General features: G+C 41.6%; 1 protein-coding gene across 1 annotated transcript in view; it reads right to left on the bottom strand.

Moving 5' to 3' along the window:
* SACS (sacsin molecular chaperone) overlaps positions 1–13,889 on the bottom strand; it is a 237,851-nt gene that overhangs the window by 31,032 nt on the left and 192,930 nt on the right. The window contains exon 14 of the mRNA XM_045017418.1: positions 11,869–11,960. Within this exon, the coding sequence (XP_044873353.1) occupies positions 11,869–11,960 (92 nt within the window). The remainder of the gene's footprint in view (positions 1–11,868; positions 11,961–13,889) is intronic.

Below are 13,889 nucleotides of genomic sequence, written 5' to 3'. Positions count from 1 at the left end.
AATGAAGCTGTTACAACTGTTATGCAGAACTGAATATTGATGAGAATATAAATTGTACATACATGTATGATAATACGGGTCTTTAAATTCTGCGTGCCATTGCAAGACTGCCTACTTTTCAGCCATCTCCCATAATCTCAGAGGAGAATCTGACTCCACAGGGTCGGGCTATCAACGTGATCAGCAAAAGCTTAAAATCTCACTTCTTTCCACCTCCTTTCAAAGTCTCAACATGGAGGGTGAGATGGAAAGAGATACAACTTAGATAATTTTTTACTTCAAGGTTCCCAAGACACAGACAAGGTTTTCATCTCGAGGCCAAAAGACCAAAAACATCAAGACACTTGATCACGGCCTTGGATAGTACTTCCACCACCAACTACTTGTCTCCTAGTTTGGAAGTGGCTAACAAAAACATTTTTGGAAGCAGTAAGTTTTCCCTCCTTCAGGCTGTCAAAAGCTATTCCCCCCTCCTTGGTGCTGCAGTATTGAGAGAGGCAGCAGCACTAGCAGAAGGGACAGAAATTTAAGGCAGATGGGCAGGGAGGGGGAAATTCTCCTAAAATCAAAACTAAAATCCTATTATTTTAGTGCAAGCTCTTAAATATTTATTGAACATAAAAAGTTAATATAAAAAACAAATGTTCATGCTGTTGATTAATGATTAAAGTATGCCAGCTGATAGGTACTTCCAATTAATTCTTTAATTGCATGCAGCTCCTAGAATGTACAGTCCTCACACCTTAAACATGTAGCTCAGATATTGACATTTCAAATTATTTTGCCAATTTTATAGAATAAAAGTTTGATACCATTTAGAAATTCTGAAAATTCTCACGGGATGCACTGGTTTATTTAAACAATTGGCATCAATTAATGAATATAAATTCATTAAAATATTATGTCTTCTATACGATGAGTCCCAACACTATCATCTTCTGAATTATTAGGCTTAACTATGTAAGTTATCCAGTTTCTGTTTATATGGAAGCTGAGGCAGAGAGAACATTTAATCATCAAAGCCACACAAATGCCACACTTCAATCCAACAAAATATTCAATCAGTAATCCTACCTGAAAATCCCCAGAGAAGCTGTTGGGCTAGAATATAATCAAATCCATTTTTCAGAAAACATTCAAAATGCTAGTGATTTACACATGATCATGCTAAATATAAAAGTAACAATCAGCCTCTTACAATAAAAGAATATGCTTTATGGAGTGAAAATGGATTTGGATCTTTTTGTGCAACACCAGTGGTGGAACCCACCCCATCTTTAGAAAGAAGATGTAAGAACATGTTTCTTGTATGTTTGCATAGTCACGTGGAGGGATATTCTTGGCAGTTGGGATTTTAGAACCAGCCAAAAGATAAATGAACAGATCTTACTGTATCATGTGTACATTATGACCTTGTAAATGCCTTAGAAGGAAAAGTAATTTATGGCAAAAGAGTCATGAAGAGCAAAGTGGGCCACTCTGGAGTTCAGAAGAATGATCTAAAGGATTTAAGGTTCTACAGAAGAAGTCTACCCATCATATTCATGTACAAGAATGTTCATGTGTTTTCTCTGAAGCAATACTAGTAGGATGAAACACTAGAAAGGAGAAATGCTAAATATTAGGTGGCCTGTTGAATATAAGAACCAAAGGTGTAAAAGATGATGGTATATGTACTTCTATAAATGCATCACAGAAAGAGTCAGAAAACTACAATGATGCAAATAATTTCCATATTGCAAAAAACTGTAAATTCAATAATCAGGACAAAACATCTGGAGATATATAGATTTGATAGACAGCATTACAAAATTAGGTGAACTATTATACGAAGTGTCCTCATGCAGCCCATGGATTTTTCTCTCTCCACCTGTAAATCTGTGATTATACTTGTAGCAATAAGCATATGTTCAAATATTGCCACTGATCCTCATTTAGATGTTTACTCATCTAAAATGTATCATCTCCTTTTCAGTCCTAGCAAAATTGCTTTAAAAAAAACAACGCTAAAATGTGCATCTGCCAGTAATGGGACTGTATTTTGGGATGGGGGTTCTTCAGCTTGAAATTTGGAGATCAAAGGAAAATTAAAGGAGATACTAAATTTGGAGTGTTGTGGTTGGATCGTGCGGTAAAGGAGAGGGGGAGGCTCCTCTGGGTGCTATTCCCGCTTTTCTCACCAGCCTTGTGGAAAGTCTTGGGGAACAGAATGAAAGCTGTTTCCCTTTGACCATCACTTCAGGTCTTCATTCCCAACTCCCGTGGAGGAAACTATGACTGTGGGGGTCCTACCCTGGGTCCTACCCCCAGACTTCTTGGGAGGCTTGGAACTGGGGGCCTCCCGTGGCCACCTCCCCTCTTCTCTACTTCTAATTTTTTTAACCGTCTCATGTAACTGTGCATGTTCTCATCCATATAAAATGTTTAATTCTTCTCAAATCTCACCAATTATTATTTATATTAGTGTAGCACCTTAGAATACCAATCAAGACAGAGGCACAGTACAAATATTTATTTAAAAATAGTCACTGCTCCAAAGAATTTACAATCAGGGTTACAATAGAACACAACAAATAGTTGAAACAAGATTTGTTGGTAAAGTTAGAGGATGAGGAAAAAGTAAAACAAGCATGTCTTAGCAGAATAAGTAGTAGTCATATCTGCCTACCTCCCACCAAACTCTTGGTTTTAATGAAATCTAGTAGCAACAGATTCCATGAGCTAAATGTGTTATATAAAGAAATATTTCCTTATATCAATCTTAAATTTCCAGGCTTTCATTATCATTGGCTGTCCTTTGGCTCTTGTATTATGAGAAAGAGTAAATAAGAGCACTTGTGTATATTAAAGAGAAGGTAAATCATTATTTTGTATAACTATCTTATTAATAATTCTCTCATACTTATTTCCTCTGTGAACTAAACAGTCCCAACCTTTCCAGTCTCTCTTCGTATGGAAATTTTGCCAAGCTGTTAATCATTTTGTCACCTGTCTGTACATCTCATCTATTTCTGCTATATTTGAAAATATTAACATAGACGTGATCATTAAACCCATGCAAGTGGTGCAGGTCACCCAATGATAGAACCCTTGAGGACTTCAACTCAGCGGGAGAGAGGAGAAGGAACAGCTACCAAAGGAAATGGTGAAAAGTCGACAAAAGAGATTAGAGAAAAAACAAGAGAGTCCAGAGTCAAGGAAGCTAAAAGAATAGAGGATGTCAAGGAGAAGAGACAGATGAAGAATATCAAAGACAACAAACTGCTGTGATCATTACTAGAATACTAGGTCCAATTCTGGTGTCCACACCTTAAAAAAAAAAGTTGATTCATTGGAAAGGATTCAGAAAAGTAGAGCCAGGTGAAATTTTTTCACAAATAGCTTATTCACTGAAAAATACAGTTTGAGTTGACCTGAAACAATTAATGAATTTTACATGAATTCTCTGAACAGTCATCCAGAAAAAAAAATCAGCTTCCCTCATAATCTTTAGCCCAACAGCTACGGCACTCAGCCAGGATCTGGGAGATCTAGGTTCAGTTCCCCTCTCTTCCTGATGTGAACAAGGGATTTGAACTTGCTTCACCCACTTCACTTTGGTATATAGAATCACAGAAATGTAGGCCCAGACAGGATCTCAATAGGTCATCTAGTCTAGCCCCCCTTTGCTGAGGCAGGACCTGCTGGGCAGGTCTCTCTCAGTCTCTCCTGCTGAAGGTGTTCCACCATGTATAAGTAATCCAGAGAGAGAATTAGAATTGTTGGACACTTAGTTATCTGGGATGTGTGAAACCTAGATTCCAGTCTTCCTGCTCCAGTGACTGATTATTTATACACAGTGGAACAGCTTCAACAGAAGAGCTTGAGAGAGACCCACCCTAGAATCTCTCATAGCCTAGTGGTTAGGGTATTTTCCTGAAAGGAAGGAGACTCAAGTTCAAATCCCTTCTCCACATCAAGTAGAGAGGGAATTAAAATCCAGGTCTTCCATATCCTGGGTGAATGAACAAACCACTGGGCTATAGTTCTAAAGGGAGGTACCACCACTTATGCACCATTTTGTTAATCTAACCCAGGTCCAAAAAACCACTTTGTTTGACTGAAAAAAAAACTGTAGACCATTTTGTTTAGCAACATGTTTTTGGAATTTTCAGTTTGGGTTCAACCCAACCCAATTTTTCTTTCTTTCTTTCTTTTTTTTTTTACAATTTTTCAGAACTGCCAGCAAATCAAAAAACTCAGTTATTTACCTAGCTCTACAGAAAAGAGCTACAAGAATGATTCAAGGTCTGAGAAACCTGCCTTACAATAAGAGATTAAAGAAGCTTGATCTAGTTAATTTATCCAAGATGTGGAAGCTGGGAAAAAGCGCAGACATCTTAGTCTTGTAGGAAGAGCAAGAGTCAGGCTAACTCTAATAGCTAATAACGCAAGACTTCCAGACAGGGCCTGGGCGAGTGGAAAAGAACTGTAAGAGAGGTTGTTTTGACCTTGTGTTAGGTAAGAATGGAACACAGACTATAGCAAGAACTGCTGAGAAAAGTACGATATCAGGAAGGAATATGTATAAACAAAATGCAGTTGGTGATCATTACTGTATGTAACAAAAGGTATAAATGCCTGCCCAAACTGTTTATCTTTTGGGAGACCTACCGTTGTGCACTCTCCCCCTTGCAATATAGCTTGAGAATAAACTGCCTCTGACATGTTGCAACCAACCTCAGAGCGAGGACTCGTTTTTCTCCCACAAAGAGAAGGTTAAGAGCTGACTTGATCAACCTATAAGTTCCTACGTAGGGAGAAGATTTCTGATGGTAGAGGGCTCTTTAATTTAGCAGATAAAGGCATGACAAGATCCAATAGCTAGAACCTGAAGCCACATGAAATCAGACTAGAAATAAGGCACAAAATTTTAACAGTAAGGTTAATTAACCACTGGAACAATTTATCTAGGGACGTAGTGCATTCTCTGTCACTTGAAGTCTTTAAATCAAGATTGGACATCTTTCTAAAAGATACACTGTAGCTTAACCATAACTTATGAACTCGACACAGGAATCACTTGGTGAAAATTATTGGCCTCTGTTAGCAGGATATCAGAATAGCTAATCATAATGGTCTTTTCTGGACTTAAAAATCTATTAATCTAATATCTCACAGAATGCGAGGCCTGGCATGTCCACTATAACCAAAAGACTGGTACTGTTACTGATAGTTTACATATGCACTTGCACACACATTCAAACACATTAACTGGAGTGGGGAAAAAACGGTTACCTACCTTTCGTAACTGTTGTTCTTTGAGATGTGTTGCTCATGTCCTTTCCAAGTAGGTGTGTGTGTGCCATGTTCATGATCATCAGAAGGTTTTTTCCTTAGCGGTATCCATTGAGTTGGCTGTGGCGCCCCCTGGAGTAGCACTCTTATGGTGATGTATATAAGTCCCTGCTGACTCGCCACTTCTTCAGTTCCTTCTTGTCAGGTATTCTGACAGAGGGGAGGTGGGTGGGTCTTGGAATGGACATGAACAACATATCTCGAAGAACAACAGTTATGAAAGGTAGGTAACCGTTTTTCTTCTTCAAGTGATTACTCATGTCAATTCCTAGTAGGTGACTCCCAAGCAGTCCCCCGGAGTAGGGGTTGGAGTTCACCAAGTTGCAGACTGTAGCACAGCTCTACCAAATGTGGCATCGTCTCTAGCCTGTTGTGTGATGGCATAGTGCAAGGTAAAGGTGTGGATGGACAACCACGTCACAGACCCGAAGATGTCCTGAAAGGGGACCTGCGACAGGAAGGCTGCAGATGAAGCATGCATTTTTGTGGAGTGCTCTGTCAATGCTGGGGCCAGAATCTTTGCTAGGTCATAGCATGTTCTGATAAATGCCATGATCCAAGAAGAGACTCTCTGGGACAAAACAGGGAGACCCTTCATTCTTTCAGCAATAGAGATGAAGAGCTGTGTCAACTTCCCGAACGGCTTTGTTCGCTTGATGTAAAAGGCTAATGCCCTTCTGACATCCAGGGAATGGAGCATGTGTTCCCTGTCGCTGGTGTGCGGCTTAGAGTAGAATACCGGCAGAAAGGTATCCTGATTCGTGTGAAATTGCAAAACTATCTTCAGGAGGAAAGCTAGGTGCAGCTGCAATTGTACCTTGTCCTTTAAAACACAGTATAAGGGGGCTCGGACATCAGAGCCTTGATCTCAGACACCCCCCAGCTGATGTTATAGCCAATAGGTTCTGATGTTATAGCCACTTTCCAAGAAAGGTAGAGCACCAAGCATGTTGCTAGGGGCTCAAAGGGGGGGGCCATGAGCCTTAAGAGCACCAGGTTAAGATCCCATGGAGGGATCGGCTGCTTTACTTGGGGAACAGTCTGTCCAACCCCTTGTGGAAATGGCAACCATAGGGTTAGCAAACACTGAGTGGCCTGTTGAGCCAGGCTGCAAAGCCGAAATTGCCGCCAGGTGCGCCTTTATTGACGAGACTGCCAGCCCCTTTTGTTTCAAGTGAAGTAAGTAGTCCAGGATAAAGGGAACTGAGGACTGCACCATGTGAAACTTCAACTTTTTCATGAATCTGTTGAGGTTTTGCAGATCTAAAATAGGCCGGAGCCCACCCTTGGCCTTGGGGATTAGGAAGTAATGGGAATAGAATCCCCTGCCCCTGAACTCCATAGGTATCTCTTCCAGCATCCTGAGTTGTAGGAGCGTGCATCTCCTGCACTAGAAGCTCTCATGAGAAAGGTCCCTGAAGAGGGACAGGAAAGGTGGTTGGGAGGGTACAAAATTGGAGAGAATATCCCAATTCTACCATGCTCAAGACCCATCAGTCTGAGGATATTTGAGGCAAAGCACAGTAGAAATGGGACAGACGGTTCACAAAAGGAGGGTAAGGATCCGGGATATGGGCTGGTGCATTGCCCCCAGGCGCACCTTCAAAAGTTTTTCTTGGGAGCCGGCGACTGTCTCACTGAGCCTTGGCCCTGGGTGGAGGAGGATTGTGGAGGCCTCCTTCCCCTATTACTTCTACCCCATCTCCTGTTGTAGTCTTGCCTCGGCTGAGAGGGGTAGAAGTGAGGCAGGGGCTGAGGCTTAAAATGTTTCCTTTGCAGGGCTGGCATATGAAGCCTCAAGGATTTTAAGGTCGCTCTAGAGTACTTAAGACTATGGAGCCTAAAGTCTGTCTGTTCTGTGAAGAGATCCGAGCCATCAAATGGCAAGTCTTGTATAGTCTGTTGGACCTCCAGAGGGAGACCCAAGACTTGCAGCCGCGAGCTGCGCTGTAGGACAATGGCCATGGACATTGTGTGGTGACCGAGTCTGCCGACTCTAATGCAGCCTGCAAGGACGTCCTTGCAATGGTCTTGCCTTCTCTGGGTCAGCCCCAAAGTCACACCAGGAGTCAGATGGGAGTAGCTCCTTAAACTTGGACAGGGAGTTCCAAGAGTTAAAATTATAGAGGCTAAGGACTGCCTGCTGATTGGCAATTCGAAGCTGGGGCCCCCTGGTGGAATAGATCTTACGGACGAAGAGCTCCAGCTTCTTTGCCTCTTTAGACTTTGCTGTGGAGCCCTGGTGACCCTGCCTTTCCTTGGCATTGGCCACATCCACAACCAGTGTGCCTGGCTGAGGGTGGTTGAAAAGGTACTCGTACCCCTTGGAGAGTACAAAGTACTTCCTTTCCACTCCTTTAGCTGTAGGGGGAATGGAAATAGGAGTTTGCCTGAGAGTCTTGGTAGTATTGTGGATGGTCTTGATCAATGTCAAGGCCATCCTGGAAGGACCTTCTGGCATCAAAATGTCCACCACAGGGTCCATTTCTTCTGACACCTCCTCTGTTTGCAAGCCCAGATTTTGGTCTACTCTTCTGAGCAGCTGCTGATGGGCTCTATTGCTCAAAGCCGGTAAACAGGCAGAGCCTGCTACTGACTCGTCTGGGGAGGAGGATGAAGAAGCCATAATGGGCACAGGGTCCTCCTGACCCTCCAACTCATGGAGGTCATCCAGTGCTGGTACTTACTGTACAGTGGCAGATGTGGTGCCGGACACAAACTCAGTGCCAGGGTCAATGCCAGCCTCAACACTGGCATCAGTGCCGACCTCAGTGCTGGCCTGGGTGCTGGGCTCCAAACCCCTTGGAGGTTCCCTCACCATGGAGGCAGATGGAGGCCCCCATCTGTCCGAGGCAACCAAAAGGAATCAAAAGCTTGGCCCCTGGGCTTGATGATACACCCGTGGGGTCTAGAACGGCCACTGAGCAGGCACCTGCCAATGCGGTGGTCATGGCATCATCAGGAGTTGTCGTGTCTCATTTTTCCTGGAGCGACAAGACTGGCCCAGCTACATCTGGACACGTATGATTCCAGCTCCAACTCTGAGGACGAGTCTGATCTCAGACTCCACAGCGGTACCGTGTGGGATAGTGCCGGCAACTGGTGCCGAGGAGAGTGCAACTGGTGCCGCAACATGGCCAGTTTGCCCTGGGAAAGTCCAGTCCCCCTGTGCAGTGCTGGTGCTGCTGGTGCTGGGTTGCCATCTCTATGGGGTCCTTGGCGGCCTTGACATGTCAGAAGTGGACAGCTTGTCCAACTCCACCATTTGGCTCTCCCGTCCTGGGGAGTCCAACAGAACCAGACTCAACAGTTCCACCTGGGCAGCCAGACTGGACAGTACCAGCTGTTCCTGAGCAGGAGCTGAGTGTCCCAACATGGGACGCACTCCACGGGCACCGCTGCGCTCCACTGCTCGGACTGTCGGCAAGTGCCCCCTTTCGGTTCTTCTCTGCTTCTTATGTGGCACCGGCTAGTGAGATCAGTGCTGAGAGGTCACCAAACTTGTCTTCTGTGCCAGAGAGTGGTGGTGCGTGTGTCTCTGGACCCTGAATCCTTTGCCGGTGCCACAGCTTCCCTCACTGGGGCTGGTGCACTGAAGTGCTGGGCTTGGATCCCAACACAGTCTGAGCCGGACTGGGGAGCGAAAGCCAACTCCATAAGGAGAAGCTTAGGTCTTAAGTCTCTCTTCTTCTTAATCCTTGGCGGAAGTTCCTGCAGGTCTTGTACTTGTCGGTCTGGTGGGCTTCCCACAAGCACTTTAAGAAAAAGTCGTGAGGATATCCCCTGGGCATAAGCTTCTTGCAGGACCCACAAGGTTTGAAGCCTTGAGACCAAGGCGTGCCTCTGGTCCCTGAAGGGGAGTGGGAAAAAAGGGGAGGGAGATAACCCCCAACAGAAACTTAGTCTATGAACTAACTAACTAGAACACTAGAAAACCTATACTACACAGAACTATACACAATACAAGAATAAACGTTCGCTAGGAGAAGCACTTGCCCAAAACAAGAGAACAAAGTAGCTCCAACGACCATCACTGGCAGTAAGGAGGAACTGAAGAGGCAGTGGTTTAACAGGGACCTATATACAACGCTATAAGAGCGCCACTCCAGGGGGCTCCACAACCAACCTGATGGGTATCCCTAGGGAAAAAACCTTCCAACGACTGTGCACGCAGCACGCACAGACCTACTTGGAACTGACATGAGCAATCACTCGAAAAAGAACATGACAGTCAATGGCTATAATGTCCTCGGGGGGGTATTTAAAATGATTATAGACACTTCAGGATGTGTGTGCGCGTTACTGAGTAACCATGTGCTACCTGACTGTAAATCTTCATCCTTCTTCTCTTCTCCTTCCTTTTTGACAGTTTTTGAGTATCACCTGTGTTATTTTGCATTCAGATTGCAAATTGTATCTATTTTTGTATGAGAAGCTTAGCAGATTTTGCATGCCCAGTTTAGCCTTAAAAATAATGTTCTTTTTAGGGCTGTTGATTAATCACAGTTAACTCACGCAATTAACTAAAAAAAAGTAATTGTGATTTTAAAATTTAATCGCGATTAATTGAAGTTTAAATTGCACTGTTAAATAATAGAATACCAATTGAAATTTATTAAATATTTTGGATTTTTTCTACATTTTCATATATATTGTATTCTATGTTGTAATTGAAATAAGTGTATATTATATTTGCTTACAAATATTTGCACTGTAACAATGATAAACAAAAGGAATAGTATTTTTCAGTTCACCTCTTACAAGTATTGTAATGCAATCTCTTTGTCGTGAAAGTGAAACTTACAAATGTAGATTTTTTTTGTTACATGTCTGCACTCAAAAACAAAACAATGTAAAAACTTCAGGGCCTACAAATCTACCCATTCCTACTTCCTGTTCAGCCAATCGCTAAGACAAAAAGTTTGTTTTCATTTAAAGGAGATAGTGCTGCCCTCTTCTTATTTACAATGTCACCAGAAAGTGAGAACAGGCATTTGCATGGCACTTTTGTAGCTGGCATTGCAAGGTATTTATGTGCCAGATATGCTAAACATTTGTACGCCCCTTCATGCTTCAGCCACCATTCCAGAGGACATGCTTCCATGCTGATGATGCTTATTACAAAAATAAACATTAATTAAATTTCTGACTGAACTCCTTGGGGCAGAATTGTATGTCCCCTGCTGTTTTACCCCCATTCTGCTATATATTTCCTGTTATAGCAGTCTCAGATGATGACCCAGCACATGTTGTTCATTGTAAGAACACTTTCACTGCAGATTTCACAAAACGCAAAGAAGGTACCAATGTGAGATTGCTAAAGATAGCTACAGCACTTGACCCAAGGTTTAAAAATCTGAAGTGCCTTCCAAAATCTGAGAGGGACGAGTTGTGAAGCTTGGGGGAGGGATAGCTCAGGGGGGAGGGATAGCTCAGTGGTTTGAGCATTGGCCTACTAAACCCAGGGTTGTGAGCTCAATCCTTGAGGGGGCCACTTAGGGATCTGGGGCAAAAATTGGTCCTGCTAGTGAAGGCAGGGGGCTGGACTCGATGACCTTTCAAGATGCCTTCCAGTTCTAGGAGATTGGTATATCTCCAATTATTATTATTATATTATTTGTTTTCAGAAGTCTTAAAAGAGCAACACTCTGATGCAGACACTACAGAACTCGAACCACCAAAAAAGAAAATTAACCTTCTGCTGGTGGCATCTGACTCAGATAATGAAAATGAACATGCGTCGGTCTGCACTGCTTTGGATTGTTATCAAGCAGAACCTGTCATCAGCACAGAGGCTTGTCTTCTGGAATGGTGGTTGAAGCATGAAGGGACATGTGAATCTTTAGCACATCTGGTATGTAAATATCTTGCGACGCCGCCTACAAAAGTGCCACGAGAACACCTGTTCTCACTTTCAGGTGATACTGTAAACAAGAAGCGGGAAGCATTATCTCCTGCAAATGTAAACAAACTTGTTTGTCTGAGTGATTGGCTGAACAAGAAGTAGGACTGAGTGGACTTGAAGGCTCTAAAATTTTACATTGTTTTATTTTTGAATGCAGTTTTTTTGTACATAATTCTACATTTGTAAGTTCAACTTTCATGATAAAGAGATTGCATTACAGTACTTGTATTAGGTGAATTGAAAAAATATTATTTCTTTTTTTTTTACACTGCAAATACCCGTAATCAAAAATAAATATAAAATGAGCACTGTATACTTTGTATTCTGAATTGTAATTGAAATCAATATATTTGAAAATGTAGAAAACATCCAAAATATTTAAATCAATGGTATTCTATTATTGTTTAACAGTGTGATTAATCACAATTCATTTTTTTAATCGCTTAACAGCCCTATTTCTTTTAATTGTGGGTTTTAATCAGCCTCCCTGAACTATCCTAATTCCTAATTAGATTAAGAAAACAATGGCTCTTATGCAAAGCAAACCGCACAATTTCTTCTTAATCTTATTATCATCAATCTGTTTTCTTTGTAAGGATGAGAACACAAAAAAAACTGAATATTACCTCGGCTTTTGGCAGCTTCCTTCAAAGCAGTTAGAACTTGAGGCTTCAGGTCATCAGAAAGTAATCTTCCTTCAAGGCCTGGGAAAAGGGACCTAGCATGCCATTGAAAACAAAGAAGTAGTGATCTTAGTATCCTTATCCAAGGCATTTATGTTGCTCTATAGTTTCAAATACTGTGAACAAATTATATATGTACTTGCCTATATATTTTGAATAGTTTTCTTTTTGCAGTATTTTCTTAATAAAACCAAAATATGTATATAGCAACAGAGAATCCTAAGAAAATTAACCTCTAACTACTCTGTACTTTTGACAGGTGGTTTAAGAGCATTCTTGTTAAAGATACCAGGTTTACAACTTGAAGACATTAAGACTGATTTAAATGTAGTTATACTCTAGAAAGAGACTTTTAAAATAGCTTTCTAGGGTTCTATGTCTCTCAGTGAACTAATATCAGAGTATAAAGATGTAGGGTATGTAAATGCTAGCACTGAAAACATCATCTGGGACCTGAAAGTCAGGCTGTGCTCTTCCTGGTTCTGAAATCACCAGCAACAAATAATTGTAAACCACCAATAACCATGTTAAAGGTTGGATGAATAGATTTTATGCTTCAGACAGTCAATTTTCATGTCACAAGCCACAACACTTCAAGTTACCCTACATTACCTTACAGGCAGTGCTGGGGAAGAACCAGTGGTCATGATACATGTAGGTACCAGTTATTTAGAGAAAGGTAAGAGAAAAGTTCTGGAGGCCAAATTTAGGCTGGTAGGTAAGAGATTAAAGTCCATGACCTCCATGGTTGCATTCTCTGAAAGTCTTCCAGTTCCACACAAGGGGCCAGTATGTGGGTGAAATAATGGTGAAGGGAGGAGGGATTTAGGTTTATTAGGAACTGGGGAACCTTTGGGGGGAAGCAGTGGCCTATAGAGGAGGGATGGACACCACTTTAACCAAAATGGAACCAGACTACTGGCATGTACCATTTTAAAAGTTGTAGAGGAATTTTTAAATTAAGGGCTGGAGAAAAGACAACAGGTGTGGAGTAACACATGGTTCAGGCATATACATCCCTCAGGGATGAATTTATTAAAGGGGGAACTCTGTATACTAGTAAAGAGGATAGGCAAGAAGTTGGTAAAGTGCAGATAGGAGGCAGTGAGGAACAGTAAAATGTAACAGAGTCCAATTTAAATATAACATGTGAAAGCAAGCAACTGAATATTGACAAAATTTACAAGTACTTATATACAAATGCTAGAAGTCTAAATACTAAAATGGGTGAACAAAAGTGCCTAGCATTAAATTGAGGACATTGCTATAACAGTCATCATAGAAACTTGGTGGATAATCAGTGGGACATGATAATACCAGGATATAAAATCTATAGGAATGACAGAGTAGCTTGTGCTGTTGAGGGACTGGCATTATATTTTAGAGAAACTACAGAGTCAAATAAGGTAAAAATCTTGAATGAAACAAATTGTATCATAATCTCTATAAATAGAAATTCCATACTTAAATAAAAGGAGTAAAGCAATAGGAACATACTACTGAGCACCTGACCAGATGACAGTGATTGTAAAATGCAAAGGGAGGTCAGAGAGGCTACAAAAGCAGAAAGCGGAATAATCATGAGTGACTTCAGCTAGCCTCATATTGACTAGGTAAATGTCACTTCAAGGCATGATGCAGAGATAAAATTTCTAGATACCATATACAAGTGCTTCTTCAAGCAGTTAGTTCTGGAACCCACAAAGAGAGAGCTAATTCTAGATTTAGTCCTTAGTGGAGCACAGGATCTGTCCAAGAGGTAACTATAGCTGAACTGCTTGATAATAGTGACCAGAATGTAATTACATTTAATGTCTCTGTAGGGAAGATAATACAAAAAAACTCACCACAGTAACATTTAACTTTAAAAAGGGCAGCTACACAAAAATGAGGATGTTTGTTAGACAAAAATTAAAAGGGCCTGTCACAAGGGTTAAGCAGCACGGGGACTATATAAAAACCAC

This window comes from Mauremys mutica, chromosome 1 (genome assembly GCF_020497125.1).
Source record: "Mauremys mutica isolate MM-2020 ecotype Southern chromosome 1, ASM2049712v1, whole genome shotgun sequence".
Lineage (NCBI taxonomy): Eukaryota > Metazoa > Chordata > Testudines > Geoemydidae > Mauremys > Mauremys mutica.
The sequence above is the reverse complement of the archived record's forward strand: the minus strand, read 5'-3'. Positions and strand labels throughout refer to the sequence as shown.